Source organism: Cottoperca gobio, chromosome 21, assembly GCF_900634415.1.
Source record: "Cottoperca gobio chromosome 21, fCotGob3.1, whole genome shotgun sequence".
In the NCBI taxonomy this organism is placed as follows: Eukaryota; Metazoa; Chordata; class Actinopteri; order Perciformes; family Bovichtidae; genus Cottoperca; species Cottoperca gobio.
This window is the reverse complement of record NC_041375.1, coordinates 4,859,012-4,885,236: the sequence shown is the minus strand read 5'-3', so window position 1 is coordinate 4,885,236 and position 26,225 is coordinate 4,859,012. Positions and strand designations below refer to the sequence as shown.

Below are 26,225 nucleotides of genomic sequence, written 5' to 3'. Positions count from 1 at the left end.
AAACCCTGGTATTTACAGCTTCTGGTTGGGTTCTTGGAAGTCTTCGACATAAACTTTGCTTGAGTTCAGGACTTTGAAAAGTTACATTATTGGTGCTGTAAAGTCAGGTCGGACTCTTGAGTAACACATCTGGAAGTCCTGAGTAAGCTCTCTCTGGAAGGGAAATGTCACGTTTTGTGTCCAGGGTTGGATAAGAGTGCACTTTCATCGCTGCATTTTTCAGTTCCTCTATCAGGTGCTCCGGCCCAAGGCTTCCCACAGCAGAGAACGGATCCATCATGCCTTGTCATAATCTCTGCGTTTGACGTTGCACTTTAGTGGTTGAACTAGGTCACCCTGTATATCCTTATCGAGTCCGGAGCTGTTTATCTGTCACTTTTATTGACTTGATATGAGCTGCGATTGTAAAGCACATCCAGCCCAATATATAGGATCCCTGTGATTCTTCATGGTAAACTTTCCTTTCCTGAAATGTGCTGTAGGAGGAAAAAGAGAAGATTAATGTATAATTAATCTAGTTTAAACCCTGGAACTTCTTTGTCCACTACCTGAGCAAAAATAATGCCTTTAAAGAAGAATTCAAATGTGAATAAAACGCAGACATTCTCGTGTTTATTATGAAAGAGTGCAACATGGACTAAGTTATAAAAGCAGCTCACAGAACAGATTCAGACTTTGTGTGATATCTGTGAAGCTTAAAGCTTATTAGCTTAAAGGAGAACATCTTTTTGTATGCTATGTAGCCTTAGATTGCTAGCTTCAAACCGAGATGAGCAAAGGGCTACAAATCTTCAATCCTCTGGAGCCACAAAAGGCTTAAAACAACTTGTTTCACATTCTGCAGTAGTTCTCTCAAACACCTGGGGACAGACTTTGTAAAAGCAGGTTAGCTTTTGAAATTGCTGTTAAAGGGTTTTCATGGAAGCTCTGGCTTCAACAAAAAGAGTGAACTCGAGGTCTTCTCAGAGGGTTTTGACCAAAAATGCAAATGTATTTTGTGAGAAAATATGCCTCTGAGTGATATTTCACAAGAGATCTGCTTTGAATTGCTTTAAGAATATTTTTCTTTAATTTATCTCATACCAGAAATCATCCCTGCGCACTGAGGGCTTTGGTCTTGGTACAAAATGAAAGATGTAGGCTGTTGAAATGTGGGATACTTCTGTAAGTGATGCTTGAGACTCAAACATCACTATTGTTTTCATTAGCCGTCGTACAATTACAAGTGATTACAAGTGCATTGGTATTTAGTGTTACGTAAACCTCTTAAAGTTGTATTAACTCCTGATAGGACATCTCAATACACTCACACTTTAAATGTATATCAGTCAAAATATATGTAAATACATTGTGTTAAAAATACTAAAAATGAGCACAAAATGCTGAGTCACAGCGTAGACTAACATGTCTAGAAAATACAACTTTCTTCCTCAAGCAATTCAAACCAGGATCTGTCCAGCAGCACTTTAGTTGCTGTATTCACATATCCCGTCACATATAGTTTGACATTGACTGATTTGCATTTCTGGTCATACTTTAAAGCGAGGCTACTGTATTCGAGTTCACTCGTTTTGTTGAAGCCAGAGCTAGTGCTGCTGTCTTAAAAACAAGGTCACTCTTTGTCTTTTCAGCAGGTATGCAAGTCCAGATCATCCAGCTCAGTTTAAAGTCAGTTTAACACGGGCTGCCTGAAAGAAAGGGATTCTGGGGAGGAAATTAGCAGCTAACTCTGCTGTGGTATGTGACCTCACACAGCAGCAGCCAAGAAACCCTACAAACATAACACACACACACACACACACACACAATAGACTATACAGACAGGCAATTGTAAAGGTTTTCTTTATTAAGGAGACCTCATGCAATACAAGCATTACCAACGTCCTTGGAGTGCCTTGGAGTAATTATTACATAAGAATTATTTATTTCTGATTTAATGCTTTTGTCTATATAACTACAATAACACTGAAATATATATACAAAGAGAAATATATGTATACAGTCAGATTAAAGCAGTATGATACATATGCATTTAAATGAAAGAAGGTCATTTCTTCATATACAAATCTCAAAAAACCTTTAAGAAAACTCAATTTGACACAAAATGTTAACACTAGGTGTATAAAAACATGTAGAAAAGAAAGTCAGCACTTCCAGACAAACAGCATGACAACAGTATACACTATATATATATATATATATATATATATATATATATATATATATATATTAGCATTTTCCAATTGTATGACTGGCCGCTAAAGTTATTTACATTACAAATATAGAGTCATGGCAATGTGAGATATTCCTGAATCGACAGACCAACTGTTGTAAGAACGGTTTTCCTTCAGAAGTTACATTAAATCCAGGTGGAACATGAAATGAAGCTGTTTTCCCAGTGAGCAGTGGCACACCTGCAGACATGTGCACACTCAGCATTTGCAGCTAAAGTGGCCTTCTGTTCTCCTACATCTGGTGTGGCTACCTCCGTTTCCAACCCAAATATTTCTCTCCCCCCCCCCAATTACCAAAATCTTGGCTAGACTGGCTAGATTTTTCACGGGTTAGGGTGCGGCTAGTAACCGTCTCGATGTAGCCACGTGTGCGTTTAACAGCTATCAAGGCTCATTTACAATAAGGCAGCAGAATTGACTGAAGGTCAGCGGTGGAGAGGAACTACTTACAGCTGCAGTAGTTCGTGACATCCTGAAGGTCAGCGGTGGAGAGGAACTACTTACAGCTGCAGTAGTTCGTGACATCAGGTCAATTCTCTTAAACATAAAAAGTTGAATTCATAAGCAATTCTGTGCTCTCAGGGGTTTTTCTGTTACAGCCTTACTTGGTTTAGTATGACCATTAGCTTATTGTGGCTAATGTTGGAACACTTAAGATCGATATTGCCATCATTATGACTCTTCTTTGTGACACTATGTTTTATCATTATCCTGTAATTGTCATATGTATCCAGTGGCCAACTTCTCAGAAAAAGCTAAATACAGAAGCTTCGCTTTAAAGTAAAGCCACTTTCCAAATGTCTGATTTCTAGCAGTTTTTTTGGAAATACTCTTTGACTTACAAAATCACTTCACAGGAAAAGTAGCATGCAACACTCCACAAACTGTCATAGATACTAATGAAATAAATGTTCTACACTAGTCCTGGTTCAAAGATGTCCACATGGGTGTCAGAACTTTACTTGAGTAAAATGTTGTGCTGACAGCAATAAGAACTAAGAACTGACTCAGTCCCGGTCCAGAGTCTGCTGGCAGTCTGAAGCGCTGAACAGGTTTGCTGACTAAGCTCCCGGGAAACGAGGGGGGGGGGGGGGGGGGGGGGGGGGGGGGGGTATGAGATAACTGGGCAGTTTGTCCTCACGAGCGTTACAATATGTGCCTTGTAACCACAATCCCAGCACATCTTCTGAACACACTGACAGAGAGACTATAAGTGATTGAAAGAAGATTGTGCAGGAGTTTATGGGGGGGGGGGTTGAACTTCAGCATTGTGCAAAAATATTGATCAAATGCCTGATCATGAGTTTGGTGTAATGACAGACGTCAATCACTTAAAGTGCCTGTGTAACAACAATCACGATTGAAAAATTACTCAAGAGAACATAAAAAATCAAAAAGGTGACACGATCAATGTAAACTATCAGAAGAACTAAATGTAAGTACAATCTCAGAGCGGGTTAGATATCTCCAGGTTTACTCGGGGTGCATGAAAGCATTAGTGAACCTACACAACTACTGTCACCTGAAGTAAGAACATATATTTGGAATGCTGCAGACAGATATCTGGTTTCCCTCACTTCCTTTTATAACACATATGGACTTTGACTTTGGTAACTGAGAGTTATTGACAAGGATGCATAGGATTTATCATTTCATTTTTATGGCACAACCGCGAGCGCGCAACACAATACTGATGATATACGATTATTATAAAAAAAACACCGTCTGCATTTCCTGAATAAATACAGTTAACTGCATAACCCTTATACCTACGTATTAAAGAGGCAAGATCCCAGTTTTGTGTTTGGTTAAATATAAAAAAGCATCCACAACCTGCACCGTCATACATGAGCTAGGCTAGCAGAGAGCCGCTAGCAGACACGGCTACAGCACCAATGAAGTCACTGAGAGGCAAAGTGTCAGAAAATAGAGGGATGTTCTTCCTTGTGGGGTCTCAGACAGCTGTCCCCCTTTGACCCAGGCCTCAGTGGTCGCTTCCCTGCGACATTTCTAGCGGAAGCACCTTTTGAAAATTCTTTACAGCTAGATCCAGACTGTTAGGAGGAGAATATTTTACAATCCCCTCATTTGTCTAACAGGACCCACATTTGGGTCACGAGCCTAGAAGTGATGGATCCTTGTTTGACAGTACGTGTATTTATCAAAGAGCATGGACCTGACTCCCTGACTGAAAGGTTAGAGAAACCCTGCCTTATCTAAAGTATTACTGTGGAATAGTTGTCTATGACTGTAAGCTTTCTACTCGCCTCCTTCTACGAATGATTAATGGTTACAGTATGCATAGCATGTTACGTTACCTTTCTCTGGTTAGCATTCTGCCAGCTACAAGCAAAGATGTTAGTTAGATAAGATGCAGCAGGGGGAGGGTAAGGCTTGAGAGATATGTACCCAGGACAGAGTCTCTTTAATGAGTTAGACGGTGGTCGGAAGTGGGGGGCTATCCGCCGTCTCCTTCTGCTCCGGCGAGCAGCAGAGGAAGAGGCGGTTGCCCAGGCTCTTGAAGGCAAATCCAAAGTACATGATGTGACCCATGGCCACGAAAGACACAGAGATGATGACGAGCAGGCCAAAGGCCTCTGGGTTCGGAGCCAGAATCACCATGATGAAGTGCAGCAGGTCTAAGAGGTAATTCATGGAGTTCTGGACGCCGTTGATCACACCGCGCTCCGACTCGATCACATTCTCCTGGATGAGCTGGGTCACTGTCAGGTCAAAAGACCACAGGCCTGCGAGACACAGATCAACAGTGAGTCCTAACAGTCTTTTTACAGCCACATTATCACCACTTTAGGAGACCACAGTAGCTGTAGCAGCAATTATCAGGCAATATTATAGGAATCAAAGGTTGAAAATATTGCTCTGACTCGCACATCCGTAGAGGTTTTCTGTGAAATTCCTGTTACTTATGAAAAAGTTCAACCTGTGGACCTGCTTGAGTCACCTTTAGGAAGTCAAAAGTTTGGAAACAGCCTTTTATAATCTTATGAAAGAAAGTGTACATGCCAACAAAGCATGTACACTGTAATACCTACGCTCTAATGACCTTTTAAATAAGACAATAAAACAGACTATGCACTATTTACTGCAATAGTAATCAATGATCATTTGCACTTTGGAGCTTCTACTCTGCACCAATTATACTCACCAAGTCTAGCAGCAATGACCCCAGCAAACAGCAGACTAACAGACATGTAGGACTGCAGGGGCGGCAACTCTTCAGCTGGTGCCAAAGTAGTGGCGTTTACACCGGTGAAGATGCTGGTGAGGCTGTGGTCGGCCTCGGGCAGCGCCTTCTCTCCGATCAGGTGGGTGTAAAGGTCCTGGAAGGGCGAGACGCTGAGGTCGAAGGGGCTCCCGGGAGCGAAGACAGACACAACACACAGCATGAGGCAGGAAAGCTGGGCTGTGCCTGAAATGAAGCCTGTGAGGATCAGGCCACACTTCTTGCGAACCCAAGTGAAGGCAACGGTGCCGCAGATGCCCGCCACGGCCGAGGCCCCCATCAGCAGGCTGAGCACCGAGCCGTTGAGGCCCTGCGTGTAGGCGTAACCCGTGGTGATGCAGTCAAAGCCCAGCACCGTCATGTAGAGGAAAGCCAGAGACATGCCGGCGAGGAAGATGTTCTGGTTGTAGTAGGCCACCCAGCCGGCCTTCAAGGTGCGCAGGGGTTCACTCATCTGGTAGCAACAGCCGTGCTGCTTGGGAGAGTCGGGCTTGGCCACGACTGAACTATCATTCATCAGCGGCTGAGAGGACTCCTCAGGACTCTGGCCGTTCTCCAAGTCTGAGAGAAGGAAGAAGTGGACAGATTCAGTCTAAATCATCGCACAGGCCAAAACTCTAGTAAGATGGTTATTATCTAGTAAATCACAAAATCTCGCTGTGAAACATACCGTAAATTAAATAATGAAAAAATATGAAAATATTACTGTGACAGCAAGAAAGGAGAAGGCAAAACATCAAGAGGACATGAGTCGACAAAAACTGGTTTCAATAAAACGATATAGCTAACGTTAATACATGAGACATGCCTCTTGGCGTCTCCTCTTCAATCTGCCATTGTCGTATGTTCCACAAATTATTTCACTCCTAAAATACTGGTATGGATCCCTTAAAATATTCTGAGGAAAATGGTTACTAAAGACCTTTTAGTAACGCAAAAGGGAATACTTAAGTAGCTATGGGCAACCTTAACATTAGTGTTTTTCTGATCGTACAAATCAAAACACAAGGTTCTTGCAGCTACCTTTCACGGGGCTGAGCTGTTTGAGCTCCTGTTGCTGCTCCTTCTGGCCGCCTTTCATGGCCAACGCCGGCGTCTTCTGGTAGACCTTCCATAGCAGCGCGTACTCCAGACACATGGAGCACAGGTTCCAGCCAGAGATGAAGCCGCAGCCAATGAAATGGGAGCCGAAGGCCATTATCTGACCCACCAGCATGGGAGCCAGGATGTTGGTCAGCTGGTCGATTATCCGCACTGTGGCATTCATATCTGTTTAATACAAGAGTGGAAGTGAGTGTAGGTCAATATTAAAAGTTTCTTTACACCTGATTTAATACATATTGGTAAGTTTTACATTCATGTGACAGCAGGTTTGCATAATGATCATAGCACAGCAGAATGATAAAGGCCATCAAGTATTTTCCACCATGTGAGCAAATCTTTTAAATAGTTTAGAACAATCAGAAGGATATGACAGCGACATAAAAAGGTAAAAGCGAGAGGAAGTCAATATCTGGGGTTCAAAGTCTGCTCCACTGAGGTCTCCTGATAACGGGTCACATGAGGCCGACATTAGATGATAAGCCAGCAGCAGGTGAGAGACACTGACCTGCCAACGTGCTGCTGTCCTGACCGGCCACGACCACCACCCAGTCCCTCTGGATGGTGATGGATGTAGCCGTACTGGCTAGGTTTGCGATGTTGGCGATGGTGATCACCAGAATGTAGCAGATGGTCTGAAAAACAAAATGAAGGAGTTTTTTTTTAATGTGTATGTTATTATTACATTTGATCAACATCCTTGTTGTGTCATCAAAGGCTGGTTGATATTATTAATAACTATTGTCTGTATAGCTAAAGCCTGATATATCTTATTCCTCCATTGTTGTCCAAAAACGATTAAAAACACATCAATGAGCCACACTGCTGCACTGGGTGACATGTTCCTTCACTGCCGTAAACACACACTGTAGTCTGTTCACACTCAGGAAAAGCACACTTTTGATTTTTTATCACTTAATAATCTTGGGACTCCTCAAATTAATCTCCCCCAGTTGGGAAACACTGCATTGTGTATTAATCTACTAAATATAGTCCCCGACAAAGGTTGTTTAAGTAACCTACTTTGCTGAGCTGTTCAGGACATTACTCAGCCTTTTCATAGAACAAACAAGAAGAAAGGGAGAAGAAAAAGAAGATAAAACATTAAAGCTCACATACTATTACGTGTCGTCTTCTGTAAACTAAAATCTATAACATTGTGTAAACAATGACTTGCTTAATAATACAATACTCAACATGTGACCTCAACTACAGCAGTAATAAAGAAGCACCGGAGGAAAAGCTCTAAAATAATAGTCATTTGTGAAACACAGTGGCTGGCTTCTTTGTGTGTTGATCTGTGTGTCAGGCCAGGCCACATTTCTCTCTCTGTCATGTGACGGGCCTCGAAGAACCTGCTGACTACACACAGCCTTCAACCAGACACTCGATCTCCTGTTTCACCGACTTCTCCACCTCCACACACACGCGTCCCTCTCAACACTCTCACATGGCGAAAATCTCCTTTTTCTGGAAACCCAAAGGCATCCTACAAATGCAAGAGGGCAACGCTGAAGACGTTCTCCCCAACAGACCTGACACCCAACCAGTTTGTCATGATGGACAGAAACCTGTCCAGTGTGCAGCTTTAAGGCTGAATCTTTGTGTTGAGGGAGCTCTCATAAAGCCACATAGCTCAACAAGTGTAAACAAGCTCCTTACACAAGACTGACACAAAGGTGTGTAACTCTCATCCATTGTTTGTTTACGTGTGATAACAAACCTAATTATTTAGGATTGTTCTATTTTTATGACTAACATATTAGTAAAAGTTCAACAATTATAATTAATTAATCAATAATAATTATGCATATATTCATTTTGTTTATTCATTTCTAATATTGTTTACCACAAATTTATACTGCTTACTACTTTAACATTTATATATTTTTTAACCCTTTTATATTTGAACTTTTATTTTATGTTGTAAATTTTCATTTTTGAGTGACTTTCCTTTTTCAAACACATATTTAATAAGCATTTTTGGAGAAAGACTTAAGATGTTCAATGCCAACGACTGCTGCACTGTAGTTATTGTGCTTATGATCAAAAATGACTTGAAACTAATTATTGTACTGACATAAGAAATAATAAAATAAGAAGACAAGTTGTTTGATACAGCCATTTTTTAAAACAAAAATGTAAAGTAGTAGTGGAACAGTCAAAGGTCTTCTGGAATTTAACTACAGTAATTTTGCTCATCTGTGAAACCTGTTCATGTGATCATAAATCACATTGACGCAGGAGTCCATATCAGTAAGCACCTTGCAATCCCTGTGTCAGAGAGGGGTAAAAACTGCTTTCAGATAAAACCCCCAATTAGATCCCGTTGGAAAAAGCGTGTGTAAGAGAAAGCACAGGGGGGACCTTACCAGAATCCATCCATTGTAAAGCTCCACAAGCTGTTCTTTGAACTGGAAAACAACCATGAGGAGGATCCCACACACGATGACGCAACTGTTCTGGACGAGCAGCGAAGTCTGGGCCACTGTGGAAACACCAGGACGGACATTAGGGACAGAAATCTGATCAAAGACAACAGATTTCTGTCTGATAACTAGTTCATTAGAGCGCTTCCACAAGATGGTTGGGTGCATTCTGCGCTCCCTGATCCAATCTAATAATGCCTTTGCCAAATTCCTCTGAATAAACATGCCACAAGAGGTGCATTTAACTGTGAAAATGAGAATGGGAGGGGGGGTAATAGCACATGTGCACACTGTATGCAACACTGTAATGCCAGTCAAATCTACAAAGTTTTTAGCATTTTATTCATGACAAACTTTTGTTATGACAATCAATATTTTGATTTGAGCTGCCTTACCTTTGAGTCTGGGATTTTTGTCCACCCAGTCCCCGATGATGGCCCCCAGCAGCAGCACGGAGCCGGCCACCACCAGCCCGTATACGGCCGTGAGCAGCAGGCTGTTCCCATACAACTCCACCAAGAAAACAGCCACGGCAAAGTTCCACATTCGGTCCCCCTGGAAATTCAAATTTTGGTTAGTTTAAGTTGAGGCTGATACTTGATTACAGACTTCCAGGTTAGGGCTGATAGGAGCTACGCTTTGCATAAATAATAAGAGCCCTCTCTGCTTTCATGGGCTGACAGACTGACACCCTCTTCAGTTTAATCTATCCTTTAGAGCTATTTGTAAAGACCAGTATTGTGTGGTCAGCTACCCTGGGAAAACATGTCATTTTGTATTGTAATGACAGTTATAATAGCACATAATGTAACAATAACACATGCAAGTGTATTACATTAAGTTTGACACTGAAAAGCCACATATATAGTCTGTCATCATAAGTACACATATATGATGGAATGTCACTTAAATAGACATGAATGTGATGTGTTATAGTGTCAGTGTCTCTCTTACCCATGTTGACAGGGCATGTCCCATGTAAATAAGGAATTTAGCTGAAGTGAAGAAGTCTCGGACAGATTCTGTAAAGAAGACATTTAACGTTCAGAGTAAAATCAAGACGTTACACAGCTGCTGGTCCATATCCATCCTTCTCCAGTGAAGTCAAGCGTTATCATGCAAAGAAAAATAACCTACCACAGCATGTCTTCTTAGGTCCTGAGTTATCCATTTTAAAGCTGGCAAAATGGCAAAAATAACCAAGTGAATATTGCTTTTTTTTTTCTTTACACTGTCTCCTCTTTTGTGATGTTGTAGAAAGGACGTCGACCCTGGCTACCACTGCATCTCACTGTCGAAAACGACAAAACAAAACAAAAAAGACACGGCGTGTTTCCCCCTTTCTCCTTTCCAAACTTAGCTATCACTGTAGCTGAAGTCGGAAATAAATTGTTCTATAGGATAAAAGGTCGATTAGTCGCAAAAGCACAAAGCTAGGGGACGTATTCCTCGCCGCTCCGCAGGACTGTGTCTCTGTTCTGCTGCTCTCTGTTTACGTCCCGCCTCGAATATACTCACGTTGTCACGTGACCTGCCATTATTTACATTGTGTCAAAAACAATGTAGGTCCTCCTACTGCACCGCACACGCGCTCCCCCCCCCCCCCAAAAAAGAAGCTGGATCATATCTGCAAAAAAAAAAAAGTGTCATTGTTCATATGATAAATAAAACCCTTAGCCCTCTTTACACAGGCATTGGGGATCTTTTGTTCACGTGGGTTCTTTTTTAAAACAATTTTTTTTTGCAGAAATGATGAGGAATAAAACGCCTGACTAAACATGTGTCCTACAAAGACAACAAATCACTTGATCATAGTAAACTGGCGTGTTGTTTTATATCATATCATAAAATCCCTTTTTTTTTTTTGCATTTTAAGAAATGTTATAGTTACAGAGCATATGAAAGAAAATAGGATATAATTAAATACCAATTAATGAAACAGATGAGAGAAAAAAACGAAAACAATAAAGACAAAGGCAAATACAATAACTGATTACATAAATATCAATTTGTAGGATATAGATGACAGATAACTGATACGTTCATGTCAGAGGATAAATTATACCAATAAAGATACAACAACTGGGATTATATCATTTGAATATGATTGCTGATGCATTAATGTGTAAGTGGCATCCTGGAGCGAACAGTAACTTATTTTAATTTAATTAATTTAATTTAATTAAATTAATTTATGTGCTGTTAGGTAGTTTACTTTAGATCATATCTTATAAACTAATCAAATGTTTTATATGTGAAATCTTAGTCTGCAAATTAAATGAATTAGTTGTTAAATAAATGTAGTGGAGTCAAAAGTAAAACATTTGCCTCTGAAATGTTTTAGTAAAGTTTGAAGTGGCATAAAATGGACATACCCAAAGTACAAGTAGTACAAATCTGTACTAAGGTACAGCACGCTTCTTGAGTAAGTGCACTGACTGACTGCAACAGTATACTACAGATGTTGCCACTTACTCCATTTTATATTGTATATTTACACCAGAACTGTGTCACCAACTAAACTATGGCCAACGTCAGTAAATATTCAATTGATTCATTCAGAGCAATAAAACTAATATTTTTTTATGTTTTCACAGCTCCACCTTTCTTTTCTTTTAATATATAAACAGAATCTGAGAAATAATGAGGGGTAAAAAGAAGCAAACAACAAAGAAAGAGTAAAGAGATTGCCAAAGTTAAAGATTTACTGAACTCGCCTGTGCATTTCATGCCACACAACACAAATTAAAGTTGAATTATTTGGTAACAGAAACTGTTGTTATTGCCTTGACCTGGTGATTTTTTACCAAGAAGGCTGTTGCAATAGAGCTTGGCAAAGAAACAAATCACACATTTGGATGACTTGCATTTGTCCACCTATGTCAACAGAACAGAATTACAGCTATAATTATAGGCTGCATGGATGAAGGGCCCGCATCCTTAAAAAGTAATGAACACTGGCACATGGACAATATCTTTCTTTTGTACTGTACCTTGATGCACGGTTTACTTTAAAATGCTGTTATCACCTGAGTGGGATCCCCAGTGTCTTATTTCACCACTAAAACCGTATTTCTGTTCTCGAGTGATGTGTTTTGGCATTTTTTATTGGACTGAAGACAGACAAGAAATGGGAATAAGCTAACCTGGCTCTGTCCAAAGATAACAAAATCCTCCTGCCAGCACCTCTAAAGCGCATGAATTAATTCTTTATAACAGTTTCTTTAATCCTTTAAAAAAGTGAGGATAGGTTGTCGGGCAGCGAGTTTCTCGAGAGCTTTGGCAAAGTTTTGCAAATCGAGAGTTTCCTTAACCTTTTCCATCTAACCAGTAAATATAGAAGCACTAGCTTCTCTTTGGCCCAGAGCAACACATAGACCTCCTCTGTGCCATCTCATCCTATGAGGGAGCAAAATTGACACTAACAAGTAACATAAGCACATATTTTGAGCCATGTGATGACAATAGGCACTTCTATCCTTTTGTGATCTATTCAAGGATCATAGAGAGCTCTCAGCTGTTTGAAAGTCTGCACACATTGAGCTGGTACAAACAGATTAGCAGCCACACTATTAGTGGGCCAGTGTGTCAGCCAGGTTCAGTTACCTACCTGTCATCAGCGGTCAGACGGCTGCTGCTGTGTGATTTTGTGGCCATGTGACCTGCAGGTATGTCTGCCCCTAACGGGATCATTTTTCAGCCTGCCTGTGAAACAACAAGCGGTGTTTACGTCGGCTATATTTGTACTTCCAGGTACAAAAATATGAGAATGACTTGCCTCTTGTGGCCTTAAGTGGTGTGACACTCACAAACCGCATCTAAAGAAGGGATAGAGGAGGAGGGAGGATGTGAAATCTCTACTGAACGTGAGGCTGTGTCACATTACTCTTCTATTCTTCATGCAGGGCTTCTGTTCTTCTTTTGTGGGGAGCTCTTAGACCTTGTTACAATAGAGCTAAAATGTACTTTACAGCTTCCTTGGTTCAGCAATTTCATTGATATTTAGCTGAAATAACTGAGGCTGGGCTGTTGAGGTCTCCCACAATCTCACAGTAATATTACCATCATCTCAGCTATAGTAAACCATGACAATGATTATAATTATTACCTTTACCCATTTTTGGAACATAACAGTATTGTGGTCTCATTGTTTCTGTGGATATCTACCGCTGCCCGGGGCCTAAGACTTTGATGTGTGCCTGACAGCTCCACCAGAGAACAATAAACATCAAAGGTCACTTTCTGGCCGTGATGACCTGGACACCTTACCCAAAATGACAGCCCTTGTTTCCAAGGAATGAACAGTAAACATCTGACAGCTGTTTCAAATCAATACAATGGGCAGCAATCCAACGTGAGACAGGTGTGTTTGTCTGCCACACTGAAGGTTTGAAGGGTGCTTGACCCACTGCTGGAGGAAGATCAACATTTGTGTCATTCAGGGTAATTTCTCTTTACTGGTTGTTGACCTCTGCCAGGCCAGTAAAGCTCATGTCCTCAACATGTTTTATTTATCCACTGGTCAAATATTGAGATTTTGGGCTACACCTAAAATATACAAAATAGATTTCTCTTAAATTCGCCAAAAAGTTAGCATTAGATAATAACTCATTTACATATTTAAACACACAATTTCAGAAAACTTGTAGTACAAAAATAGTTATTTTAATGTCAGTAATCAAATGAGGAAGTTTCATGGGGATATTATTAAATAATTGTTACCCCATTCACCTGAAGCGTCTTTCAAAATGTATAGAATGTTACAATACAAATCTTTAAGGATGTTTTTCCAAAATGAGTTTTTTTCTTCTGCTCTCAGCAAGATGTCTACACTTCAGTATCACTTCCATACATCAAACTGTCCAGTTTCCTTCCTCTCTGTATTCTGAAGGGTTTGTTCATATATCATTCACAGCCTGATTTATAACGTATTCATAAAAACATGACGGAAATGGATTTGTAATGGCTGTTGACAGTATTTTCTGATACGATACTAGTACTACTAGTGTCTCCCCTTAATGTAATTTTACCACATGTGACTGTAAAGTTGCTGGTTTGAATCCCTGCATGTTGAGTGAATGAGTGACGCTCTCCCCTCCCTCAATAACCTTTTAATGCTATATTGGTGTGGCTCTTGGGATGGTCATGTCACTCAGTCCACAACTTTGGTCCAGACTTAGCAAATATTGGATGGATATTTGCCATGACATTTTGCTAGAGACATTCATGGTCCGTGGAGGATAAATCCTACTGAAGTGATCCTCTGACTTTTCCTCTAGTGCCACCAACAGGTAAAGATATTAAGTAGTCCAACACTTATGACCAAATATCTGTCAAACTATTGACATCCCATCAGCCCTTAGCTGTAGGCTACTTGTGTTTAGTGCTAACTAGCAGATGCTAACATGCTTAACTAAGATGATGAACTTGGTAAACATTGCACTAGCATCAGCGTGTTAGCATTGTCATTGCAAACGTATTAGCATGCTGATGTTAGCATTTAGCGCAAAGCACTGCTGTGTTTACATACAGCCTCACAGAGCTGCTAGCATGACTGTGCACTTCTTAAAATGTATTGAATGGATTGTATTATTTGAAATGACTCCATCAGTGATCTCAGCAGTTTATTCGAGATCTTTGTTCCTACACTACACACCCTTGTGATACTCCTGTGATACCACAACAGGGTTGATTTCCTCATTTCTCTGATCATCTGAGTCAATTTTCCACCTTGTTGGAAACAACGACTTGGGAACAAAATTATTATGACTGGCACAAGCCAAGTTTTATTTAGTGGAGACGTATGGTCACTTGGTGGTTAGCATGGTTGCCTCACAGCAGGAAAGAGTTTACATGTTCTCAATGTGACTGCACATGTTTCTGCACATACAGTATGTCTCCCAGATATCAATATTGGTATCTGCCTCAAAAATCCAGTAGGCCTATTGTAGGGTTAATGTAGGAGAAGGAGCTTCTTTTAATTTTAGGTATTCTATCAGTGATTTAGGTAGAAAATGTATCATAAATAAAGAAGTCAAATGTCTTTATAAATATCTTGACACATTTGTACTATGTAAGAAGAATGTATGTATATATTTCAGTTTTTAAATGTATCTGTACTGTCAACCTAATTATTTGAATTACTGAAGGGATCCTATTCATTTTTATTTTGTTTATTTATTTTGTCCAAAAGTTTTGTCTCTTTTTGTGAGGTTATATTGCCGTGTTTATGTGCATTATTTTGCCTGTAATAATAAAAAAGAAATCAATTACCCATCCTACTCATGTTAATATATGCTTTCTGAAGAGACTTTATGCATTGTGGATTCAACCAGACATTTAAGACTAAGCAAGTAAATACCAATACAATTTGAATTTATTTATCTTATGCGTAAAATGTGCGCATTAATGCGCCCACCTCCAGGGGGCAGTAACGTCTCATCCGGACAGACCTCCGCCCCCGGAAAAGCTTTCAAAGCTGCTGAGCATGTGTTTACACTGAGGTTAGCTAGCTTCAACTACATTACTATTAAACACCTGAACAACATGTCGTCGAAAAGTCGGGATAACGACGATCATTTTGAGTCTGTACTTAAAGAGGAACTGAACAAAAAGGTATCTGGTAAACAAGTAGCATATGTGAATGTTGGGATGACATAACTATTATCAGTACGCTAATATACCTTTTATATTTAAATATACAGACTCTCTTTCTTACAAGCTCCATGTATCTCTCAGGAATTTAAAATAGTTTCCTGATGAGTTTACATTTGATCAGGTCAGAGAAATAAATTCGTGTTGCTAATTTACAGATCAAGGAGCAGAAGGTTGTCGTGGACGAGCTCTCCAATCTGAAGAAAAACAGGGTGAGTAGACCAAACAATGCCTGAAATTGACATATTTATTTATTTACGGCAACTGTGAATAGGAACCTTCTTAGTTACTAGTTTTCCTGTGTTTGCAAGACGCATCTCTGAAGGAAATCGTAAAGCAACCTTGTATTTTCTCAGTAAGATGTGAATTTATGTGTGTTAATGTACAGTTTTGTATTTATTTTTTTCCGCAGAAAGTCTACATTCAGCAGAGGAACAGTAACATATTCTTCCTAGCAGACAGAGGCCAGACACTGGGGTCATGCAAAAGTAAGTTGAGAGCTGTACATTTAAGTAAATGAATATAATTTTACTAGATAAACTTGCAGGCATTTGATTACTAACTGAGGCTGTACAAATAGTAAGATGAACATAACGGGTGATTATTATTTTTTGTCTCCAGAGGAACTGGATAACATGAAAAAGGATCTGCAGGACATGTAAGAGTGACGTTCACCGCAACAATGTGCGGCATCTTTTGTCTGTTGAGTGTGTCGCCCACTCAGTTTGAGTGGGACAAGACGGTTCATGAACATTTAAAGCGAAGAGGGCCCAACTTGAGCCAGGATCTCACAGTAGGAGGCACAAATCCCTGCTACCAGTGTTTATTCTCTGCCCATGTTCTTCACATGAGAGGCCTTCTTACCCCACAGCCAGTTCAAGACAAGACTGGAAATGTCTTGTTGTGGAACGGGGAGATTTTCGGAGGCCTCCCAGTGATGACGGAGGAGAATGACACTGCGGTCGTCTCTCAGCGGCTATCATCCTGCAGCAGCCCTTCAGAGATTCTGTCCGTCCTGTCCACTTTACGTGGACCGTGGGGGTTTGTTTACTACCAAAAGGCTGGGGACTACCTCTGGTTTGGCAGAGACTTCCTTGGTAGGCGGAGTTTGCTGTGGAAATTTGATGCGGAGGTCAGTGCCTTGACCCTGACTTCTGTGGCAGCCCACAGTTCTGGACCTGCGCCGTCTGCGTGGCACGAAGTCCCAGCAGCTGGTGTGTACCGGATTGACCTGAAGGTAGTTACAGAAGCTGGCGCTGTGACCTTTGAGATTTATCCCTGGGCTCACGGGGGAAATGATCTCGTCTCCAGCTGCAATCAAACTATATTGGAGTCTGTCCCCAACGGCTGTACTGCTGTGATGAACCAGCCGGGTCTCACGCTCACCGCACCTGTGTGCCCTCTTAATAGAGCCATCCCCAAATCATTACACAAGGAAGAAATTCATCCAAACACACATTCCTGTGTTAAGGATCTGGAGCAGCTGCTCGCAAGCAAAGAGAAAAGCGATGAGACGAAGCGTCTTATTGATTTTCTCAGCGAGGCAGTAAGGCGACGTGTTCAGTCTCTGCCGTTCCGGGTACAAGACAATTCCCCCGTGTCTAATGACCATGCTAGTATTGCAATACTTTTTTCAGGAGGACTTGATTCAATGATCCTGGCCGCCTTAGCAGATCGTCATATACCTGCTCATCAACCGATAGACCTTCTCAATGTAGCGTTCAAACTACAGGTGCCAAAGAAACAGAAAGAGTCTGCAAAGAAACTCGTAAAGCACAAAAATAAACCCCAAGAGTCTAAAACTGATGGAGCTGATTCCCAAACATCCAGCCCCTTTGATGTTCCCGACAGAGTCACCGGGAGAGCCGGTCTCAAGGAATTACAAGACTTGAACCCTGATAGGAGGTGGAATTTTGTTGAAATCAATGTAACGAAGGAGGAGCTGCAGGAAACCCGCCAGGAGCGCATTTGTCATTTGGTGCATCCACTGGACACGGTGCTCGATGACAGTATTGGATGTGCCGTGTGGTTTGCAGCACGAGGGGCGGGGTTCATCACAGAGGACAGTGACCAGAGGCCCTTCACATCATCAGCAAAGGTGAAGTACAAACATCAGACATCCTGGGCTCTTTAAAAAACGTTTTACCAATGCAGTGGATTTGATGCAACTGTCCCGTAGGTTATTACACTGGTGCGAGTGCTCAGGGATAAAACAGTTGTCACAATTGTTGTTAAAATAACAAGAATAAATTGAAATGAAGAGATGTTTCACAATCCACAACAATCACATTGAGCTGCCTCTCCGTGTTGCTACTTCATGACTGCAGGTCATTTTGACAGGAATTGGCGCTGACGAGCAGCTAGCAGGTTACTCCAGACACAGAGTCCGATTTATGATGTCTGGATACGAGGGACTGATCCAGGAACTGGCCATGGAGCTGAGCAGGATCCCTTCCAGGAATTTGGGCAGAGATGACAGAGTGATAGGGGACCATGGGAAAGAGGCTAGGTAAGTGCGGCACTTGTTTCATGTTACCGGAGCCTTTTTATTGCATATTGTCTGCGCAACCGTCAAACTGTTGAAATTCAAAAGACATTTATTTTCTTTTTTTAAAATGGCAAAAAGAATGTATTTCACCATTAAAGGGGCTCTCTGGAGTTTCCTATTAACGTCACTGTTTCTCACCGAATGGTCCTTCTTACTGTGTTCACACTTAAGCTACTGTTGATTGTATACCGATACACCAGGAATCCTAAAACTGAAGCCGCTAAATGGAACTCAGCCATCGTTCATTTTATTTACACACGGCTTTGACATGTCAAGATGTTTTCCATGAAGAGGCCAATTCAACAGAGAATAGGAAGCAGGGATATTTAAAAGACTACGCTCGGACAGATAATCTTAAATAGGTACGAGACAGACACATTGTGAGACTTTAGTTTAATGGAACAGAAAGTAGTGTTTGTGACAGCGCGGAAAAGTTCAGTTTTTCTCATCTGAGGGTAAAAGGTTTACGCTGTAAGTGAGAAGAAATCCCATTCACAGCCATTGTTTGGAATAGAGTATCTGACAAATATTACTCCTGCAGATTTCCCTACTTGGACGAGGACGTGGTGAGCTACTTGAATTCTCTGCCCGTGTGGGAGAAGGCCGACCTGTCACTTCCTCGAGGTGTCGGGGAGAAACTCCTCCTGAGACTGGCAGCGAAGCAGCTGGGCCTCGGACAATCTGCAGTCCTGCCCAAGAGAGCCATGCAGTTTGGCTCCCGCATCGCCAAGATGGAGGACAACCGTGAGAAGGCCTCCGACAAATGCACAAGACTCCTCACCGAGTAGACGGATGGTTGGGTGTAATCGAGAATATACAAATAATTTTTAAAAGAAAATATTCATTAGAAAATGACATACAGGTAACATGTAAAGGCCTATTTACAGTTTACATTCTTGATTTAATGTTACAGGTTCTTGAATTAGATTGTGTGATCTTGGATAATTTTTAACATGGCATAATAAATCTGCTGTTTGTCCATTTCTGTCTCCTACACCATGTAAGACCCAGCATCTTGAAGTCTTTCTCTGAAGTAAAGGTCACATTCAATATAGGAAGGCAAGTTTCCAACATCAAAACGCCCAGAAATCTCATAGATGTATACGGGCTTCCTGAAAGAAAGAAACAAACAATAGTCTAATTTACTGACTGTCTTTAAAACGTGTATTAGTTTCATGAGTGTGAAAAATATAAGACGTCCAAATCACAGTAAAGAACAAGAAGAAAGCAGGATTAGTGAAACCTCGAGGGTCCAGCACAGATTACCTCAGAATGAGCCAAGACACAAAGTTTCCCGGGGCGTCTTTCTCATCAATGGGAGACTCCTGTGAAAATAAAAAGTGGAGCATAATAGTGAAATAAAACAGTTTACTATTCATTCACACCACATGTGGGACTTCTGATTATTAAATGTACCTTCTTTTCCTCCAGGAAGGTATCCAACAGAGGAAGGCTTCTCTTTGATAACACATAGAAACAGGGACACTGAAACAAAGGGAGATTAGCTCAAAGGTTGTAGCTATGTACATGTTGGGTGTCGTATCAAACAACAGTACCCTTTGCATTTTGAACATTTCAAATTCTATAACTTCCAGGAATTTCATTACCTTTGGAACACTTAAGATTTGTTTGTACATGTGAGCTTTATGTATTTCTCTTGCTGAGGGCAAATAGCCGTAACACCAGGAGGCTAAACCCAATGAAGACGGCAGCCCTGAGATAACAAGTGTCTGCGGATGTCAGAGTCTGATACATTAGCCAATCACTGCAAAGGATTTGTACCAAAGATGAGATATGATGACTTTATTTTCTGGTTAAATCAGGCGACTCAAAGGGTCACAATCATCTGATAACAATAACTGTCCCATTACATTCTGTCTGCACTGTCGGGACAGAGGATCTGGTTGGCAGCTCTTTTCTGCCCTGAACTCTTTTAAGACCAAGTCAAGTTTCAGGTGGCTCTCCCCTTTTTCTACTTAGATTTGAAAGATCTTTTGTATCCATGTGGAGTGCTATTACAGTGCTTCTAGTGAACTTACTGCTCTCCTTGACTTTGTCTCAGCAGGAAGAGGTTTCTCCTTCATGCAGAGGACGTGAAGATCACGGTCTACTTCTAATATCCCGTATTTATGAGTTTCTGTAGACACACATAAAGAACTAACTGAGCATGAGGCCAAGCCATGTTTGATACTTTAAGACGAGACAGTTTCCATATGTTTAAAGCCTAAATTCTTACTCACCCTCCTCTTTGCACTGGTACGAGAGCACCAGACAGCTGTCCTCACACTTTGCCTGGAGGTCAGTGAACCTCTCTTTTACTTTACTGAGGCTAAAATCTTCTTTGAAGAGAGTGTCACTGTCACGGATGGAAAGGGAGTTGTGAACATTTGGCAGAAACAGGACTTGAATGTGCACCGGTAAAAACAACTCTGCATGGAAGAGTTGATAATGTTCACGAATGTTAAATCACCCTCCAATTACTAAGACATGGTCTTCTATGTTGAAGTGCTTTACTGCAAGCTGCAGGCAGGCCACCGCACCAAGACGCCCCTGGTGGAAGAAGAAAGTGGTCAGCGGATGGTTTAGAAAAGTGTACTTTCAGGGACAAAACGTGATTAATTGTATAATTGTATTTACGTCATTGCTTCTCGTCTGATCGCTGACAATCTTGACATTTGTGAAATGTGATGCCCACTCTTCAAATGCAGCATGGTAAAGAGCGTTCGTCTGTGGAGAGATGAGAACAGAGCGGCTCATTCATTCTCAGTTCCTTGTTTATTAGGGATGAACATCAGAAAAAAAAAAAAAACACCATTGGTATTATATGCAAAATGTACTCAAAATAGTAATAATACAATGTATAAAAGAAAAAGTACTCATTATGAAGAATGGTTCCTTTTAGAGCCTCATTAAATATGATTGGATTCTTTTTGATGCATCATGTAAACAGGATAATGGTAATTAATGTAATGGGGCTAATTACAACTGCTTTATATAGCCTACTGTTGGATAGTTCATTTTTAACAATGAATCATATTTTAAAATCTGATCATATCTTGTCTGTAAACTCGAAATATGTAAAGTTACTTGAAACTAAAATTGTTAGATGAACGCAGAGGTGGAGGAAGAACTCAGCTTTTTTACTTAAGTAAAAGTAGCAAAACTAAAGAGTACAAAAACTCTTATAAGTCCTGCATTCACAATTGTACAAGTAAAGTATAAAAGTACTAGCATCACAATATTTAAAGTACCACAATATTATAATTATTGATGCATTAATGTGTTCATCACTTTGTATCTCCTGTATTTTGGACGGTGTCCTTGGGTGTCTTGAAAGGCGCCTCCAAATAAAATGTATTATTATTATTATTATTATTATCTTGCCACACCTGTGAGGTGGATGGATTATCTCAGCAAAGGAGAAGTGCTCACTAACACAGATTTAAACACATTGTGAACAATATTTGAGAGAAATAGGCCTTTTGATTGCTTAGCGCCTTGAGATTGCTTTTAGCTTTGAAAGGCGCTTTATAAATATAATTTATTATTATTAGAAAAAGTATTAGTTCTTGGATTTCAGCTCATGAAAAATGGGGGCAAAAACAAAAGAGTTGCGTTTATATTTCTGGTCAGTGTACTTTGGCTACTGCTGGGTAGCTTGTGAACTTTCCCCCCATAAATTAATCAATGACGATAACAATACATCATAATTATATTTTGCATTATTAATCTGAATCTGTAAACTAAAAGGAACTGTTAGATACATGTAGTGGAGTAAAAATACAATATTGTCCTCTGAAATGTAGTGGAGTAAAAGTATAAAGTGGAAATAGGTAGTGTGAAAACACGTGACAAAACTGTGTGGCGTATGCCTGCGACGCCATTTTGGTTGAAAAACAAAATCAACAATGGCGTCTAAAGCGAACAACAACAGCAATACAACTCCGACTTCTTCAAAGTATTGTGACTCTCTGAAGTCCTCTGCAAAGGCAAGATTCAGAGAAAGTGAAGTAGTCTCAAGAATAAGCAAAACAAAAACATGCACAGGAGAAAAGAGCAAATGACTGCCATCACATGTAAAGAAAGTGCCTTATTTACCAGTCAGCGATATGGAGAAGTAAGGTCTTACAGTGTTCGTAAGTTATTGAGGTCCCTCTGAAATGTAGTGGAGTAGAAGTATAAAGTAGCACAACATGGAAATGCTCAAAGTAACTCAAAAATGTACTTAAAGTACTTAAGTAAACGCACTTAGGTACTCTGCACCACTGACTACACGGTGCTACTTACCACAACATAAATGCAGTCCACACAGCCAGCGGCGGTCAGAGCATGGACCCAGTGAGAGATCAGGGCACACCGTCCCACCGGCAGCAGCGGCTTGGCAGTCCCGGCCAGGTGAGCGAACCTCCCGCTGCTGTCGGAAAGCACATCCCTCTGGAGCCTGGTTCCGTAGCCAGCGGCGAGAATTACAGCTTTCATTTATACTCTGAACGGGAAGAAACTCTGCTCAGCTGCTCACTTTATCTGGTAGGAATGATAGAAAGATAGGAAACATCCACGGGTTAGGGTCGGACTCATCTCGCGAGGTTAGCCGTCCAGCCAATATTAAAAAGCCTAGCTACGCGAGACTCAGATTTAAAGCGCTTCCGGTTGCAATTTCCAAAACAAAAGTATAGCAATGCTTACAGGTGACAATGGGAAATTGCATCCACGTTTCTTCACTTGCGTCTTTTCCTTGTGTCTTAGTCCCTCCCATCGGGGGTGGATGGAGAGACCCAAGGAAACCCTGCGAGGAGAGAGGAAACGAGGAGATGTACTTGTGGAGAAATGAGACGTCCTTTCCTCTGAAACGTCACAGGAAGCTACATCACCTTCTGATCACAGCTGATCAGCTGTCAAATCAAATCAAATCAAATCAAATTAATTTGTACAGCCCAATATCACAAATTATACATTTCTCTCAGTGTGCTTTACAGACTGTACAGGTTACGACATCCTCTGTCCTTAGACCCTCTGTCCTTAGACCCTCTGTCCTTAGACCCTCGCATCGCACAAGGAAAAACTTCCTAAAAGAAACCCCATAATTAAAGGAGGAAAAATGGAAGAAACCTCAGGGAGAGCAACTGAGGAGGGATCCCTCTCCCAGGACGGACAGACGTGCAATAGATGTTGTGTGTACAGGATAAACAACATAGTACAAATACAACATTTGACGGAAATTATGTTGTGTTGGAAAAAAAAGAAATAGAAAGTTTGGATGAATCCAGGAAAATGTCAATAAGGCTTCCCGGTGTCCAGCAGGACCAGGTCAGCAGGCGCTGTCACGATTCATGATCCTGACGTAAACTTTATCAGTGGCAACCTGCCACATGAGAGACAGACACTCCGGGGATGATGCCCCGGATGATGAGTTAGTAACATACATTTATATAAATGCATACAGATAGAGAGGGAGAAGAAGAGAGAGGGAGGGGAGGAGAGAGGAAGAGAAGGAAGAGAGCAGGGAGGTGTCCCCCGGCAGTCTAAGCCTATAGCAGCATAACTAGGGGCTGATCCAGGGCAAACCTGAGCCAGCCCTAACTATAAGCTTTTCAAAAGGAAAGTCTTTAGCCTACTCTTAAATGTGGAGAGTGTGTCTGCCTTCCGAACACAAACTGGAAGCTGGTTCCACTGGAGAGGAGCTTGATAGCTGAAGGCTCTGGCTCCCATTGTACTCTTAGAGACTCTAGGAACCACAAGTAACCCTGCAGTCTGGGAGCGTAATGCTCTAGTTGGTTTATAAGGTACTATGAGATCTTTAAGATATGATGGAGCCTGACTATTAATTGATTTGTAAGTCAGGAGAAGGATTTTGAATTCTATTCTGTATTCTGTATTCTGTATGTAAGTTTATAGAGTGGTTCCTTATAATATTGCCCAAAGGAAGCATATATAAGGTGAATAGAATCGGTCCAAGTACAGAACCCTGCGGAACTCCAAGACTGACTTTGGCTGTCATGGAGGATTTATCGTTAACACATACAAATTGAGATCGCTCAGATAAATAGGACTTGATCCAGCTTAGTGCGGTTCCTTTTATGCCAACACAATGTTCCAGTCTCTGTAGTAGAATGTCATGATCAACAGTGTCGAAAGCAGCACTGAGGTCTAACAAGACAAGAACAGACACAAGTCCTTTGTCTGATGCCAATAGAAGGTCATTGGTAACTTTCACCAGTGCCGTCTCTGTGCTATGATGAACTCTAAATCCAGATTGAAAAACCTCAAATAAACTATTATTATGTAAAAAGTCACATATCTGTTTTGCAACTGCTTTCTCAAGGATCTTAGCGAGAAAGGGAAGGTTAGATATCGGCCTATAGTTGGCTAAAACCTCTGGATCAAGACTAGGCTTTTTAAGAAGTGGTTTTATTACAACTACTTTAAAGGATTTTGGTACGTAGCCAGATAATAGAGACAGGTTGATCATATTTAATAACAAGGTGTTAATTAAGGGTAAAACTTCTTTAAACAGTTTAGTTGGAATCGGGTCTAAAAGACAGGTTGATGGTTTAGACGATGAGATTGAAGGTTGATTGGAGTAAAACAGTCTAGATATATTTCAGGAGTTACAGATGTTTTTAAAATTCCAACAGTTGAAGTTAAGTCATTACCAATTGAGGTCAGGAGGAGAGTAATTTTGTCTCTAATAATTATAATTTTATGGTTAAAGAAGCTCATGAAGTCGTCACTACTGAGAGATATAGGAACAGAAGGCTCTGTAGAGCTGTGGCTCTCTGTCAGCCTCAGTGCTGAAAAGAAACCTGGGGTTGTTCTTATTTTCTTCTATTAAGGAAGAGTAATAAGCTGCTCTGGCATTACGGAGAGCCTTCTTATACGTTTTAAGATGATCTAACCAGACTAAAGGAGATTCTTCCAATTTAGTGGAACGCCATTTACTTTCAAGATTTCTCGACTTTTGTTTTAGTTTGCGGATTTGTAAATTAAGCCATGGAGCTTTCTTTTTCTGTTTTATGATCTTCTTCTTTAGAGGAGCGACAGAGTCGAGTGTTATTCGCAGTGAGGCTGCAGCGCTATCAACAAGATGATTAATTTGGGAGGGACTAAAGTTAGCATTGGAGTCCTCCATTATATTGATATTGAGTCCTGGTATTGAATTAAGTGCTGATGGAATCACTTCCTTAAATTTAGTCACAGCACTTTCAGATAAACATCGAGCGTAGGATATTTTGCCTACTGGCTTGTAGTCCAGTAACAGGACTTCAAAAGTTATTAAAAAATGGTCTGATAAAAGAGGATTATGTGGACACACTGATAAACTTTCAATTTCAGCACCATATCCCAGAACAATGTCCAGAGTGCGGTTTAAACAGTGAGTTGGTTCATGTACATCCTGACTGAACCCAATTGAATCTAATATTGAGATAAATGCATTATTAAGGCTCACTATCAACATCCACATGAATATTAAAGTCACCTACAATAATTACTTTATCTGTTTTAAGGACTAAATTTGATAAAAATTCTGAGAATTCAGATAGAAATTCAGAATACGGACCAGGAGGGCGGTACACAGTAACAAATACAACTGGCTTTATTGTTTTCCATGTTGGGTTTGAGAGTGTAAGAACAAGGCTTTCAAAAGAGTTATAGTTTAGTTTAGGCTTAGGATTGATCAAGAGGTTTGAGTCAGTCTGCTTTAACATCTGTAGAGACTTTTGATTGAGTTTGTGTCTGTACACGGACAGTTATTAGTGCCAGAGCAGCAGCAGCAGAAACACAAACCCCTGCACATGAATAACAACCTGCAGTCTTTATACGGATTACTGTTTCCTGTTTAGAGGCTCAGGGACCTTTTCTGCTGGCACAATGTATTTGTTATTTATTCATTATTTGCGTCAATATTTATTGATATTCTTTGTGAACTCATTTAATAACTCAGAATATGATTGTGTCTTTTGAACACTGGACATGTTTTATTAGGCTTAATGTTTCAGGGAAAATACGTAATTCAT

General features: G+C 40.7%; 4 protein-coding genes across 4 annotated transcripts; 2 read left to right on the top strand and 2 right to left on the bottom strand.

Annotated features, from left to right (window-relative positions):
- Positions 1-1,825: 1,825 nt before the first annotated feature.
- slc40a1 (solute carrier family 40 member 1) lies at positions 1,826-10,495 on the bottom strand. Its single transcript, XM_029459751.1, has 8 exons — positions 10,146-10,495; positions 9,963-10,030; positions 9,404-9,563; positions 8,952-9,067; positions 7,088-7,214; positions 6,502-6,747; positions 5,401-6,039; positions 1,826-4,981 (listed from the first exon to the last, which is right to left on the bottom strand). The coding sequence occupies exons 1-8, from the start codon at positions 10,177-10,179 to the stop codon at positions 4,668-4,670; spliced, it is 1,704 nt and encodes a 567-aa protein (XP_029315611.1). The 5' UTR covers positions 10,180-10,495; the 3' UTR covers positions 1,826-4,667.
- Positions 10,496-15,447: 4,952 nt separating this feature from the next.
- asdurf (ASNSD1 upstream open reading frame) lies at positions 15,448-16,425 on the top strand. Its single transcript, XM_029459529.1, has 4 exons — positions 15,448-15,623; positions 15,821-15,874; positions 16,075-16,150; positions 16,284-16,425. The coding sequence occupies exons 1-4, from the start codon at positions 15,555-15,557 to the stop codon at positions 16,322-16,324; spliced, it is 240 nt and encodes a 79-aa protein (XP_029315389.1). The 5' UTR covers positions 15,448-15,554; the 3' UTR covers positions 16,325-16,425.
- On the top strand, positions 16,345-19,191 carry asnsd1 (asparagine synthetase domain containing 1). The gene is made up of 3 exons (XM_029459527.1): positions 16,345-17,760; positions 17,990-18,171; positions 18,752-19,191. Exons 1-3 carry the CDS (start codon positions 16,345-16,347, stop codon positions 18,996-18,998), a joined length of 1,845 nt encoding a protein of 614 aa, XP_029315387.1. The 3' UTR covers positions 18,999-19,191.
- On the bottom strand, positions 18,587-22,917 carry LOC115026648 (uncharacterized). The gene is made up of 9 exons (XM_029459528.1): positions 22,897-22,917; positions 22,498-22,734; positions 20,848-20,937; positions 20,681-20,760; positions 20,451-20,566; positions 20,250-20,347; positions 19,627-19,695; positions 19,477-19,535; positions 18,587-19,322 (listed from the first exon to the last, which is right to left on the bottom strand). Exons 2-9 carry the CDS (start codon positions 22,687-22,689, stop codon positions 19,202-19,204), a joined length of 825 nt encoding a protein of 274 aa, XP_029315388.1. The 5' UTR covers positions 22,690-22,734; positions 22,897-22,917; the 3' UTR covers positions 18,587-19,201.
- Between the last annotated feature and the right edge of the window lie 3,308 nt (positions 22,918-26,225).

Bases quoted from the DNA above. Each gene is read 5' to 3' on its own strand.
- slc40a1 (XM_029459751.1), bottom strand. From the start codon at position 10,179: ATGGATAACTCAGGACCTAAGAAGACATGCTGTG. The intron at 9,068-9,403 runs GTAAGGCAGCTC...GTGTTTCCACAG, and splicing joins CAAAAATCCCAGACTCAAAG to TGGCCCAGACTTCGCTGCTC. The intron at 7,215-8,951 runs GTAAGGTCCCCC...TTTGTTTTTCAG, and splicing joins TTTACAATGGATGGATTCTG to ACCATCTGCTACATTCTGGT.
- asdurf (XM_029459529.1), top strand. From the start codon at position 15,555: ATGTCGTCGAAAAGTCGGGATAACGACGATCATTTTGAGTCTGTACTT. The intron at 15,624-15,820 runs GTATCTGGTAAA...GCTAATTTACAG, and splicing joins AAGAGGAACTGAACAAAAAG to ATCAAGGAGCAGAAGGTTGT. The intron at 15,875-16,074 runs GTGAGTAGACCA...TTTTTTCCGCAG, and splicing joins CCAATCTGAAGAAAAACAGG to AAAGTCTACATTCAGCAGAG.
- asnsd1 (XM_029459527.1), top strand. From the start codon at position 16,345: ATGTGCGGCATCTTTTGTCTGTTGAGTGTGTCGCCCACTCAGTTTGAG. The intron at 17,761-17,989 runs GTGAAGTACAAA...TCATGACTGCAG, and splicing joins CCTTCACATCATCAGCAAAG to GTCATTTTGACAGGAATTGG. The intron at 18,172-18,751 runs GTAAGTGCGGCA...TTACTCCTGCAG, and splicing joins GACCATGGGAAAGAGGCTAG to ATTTCCCTACTTGGACGAGG.
- LOC115026648 (XM_029459528.1), bottom strand. From the start codon at position 22,689: ATGAAAGCTGTAATTCTCGCCGCTGGCTACGGAACCAGGCTCCAGAGG. The intron at 20,567-20,680 runs GTGATTTAACAT...CATCCGTGACAG, and splicing joins CATGTCTTAGTAATTGGAGG to TGACACTCTCTTCAAAGAAG. The intron at 19,323-19,476 runs GTAATCTGTGCT...TCTTTCTTTCAG, and splicing joins GTGTCTTGGCTCATTCTGAG to GAAGCCCGTATACATCTATG.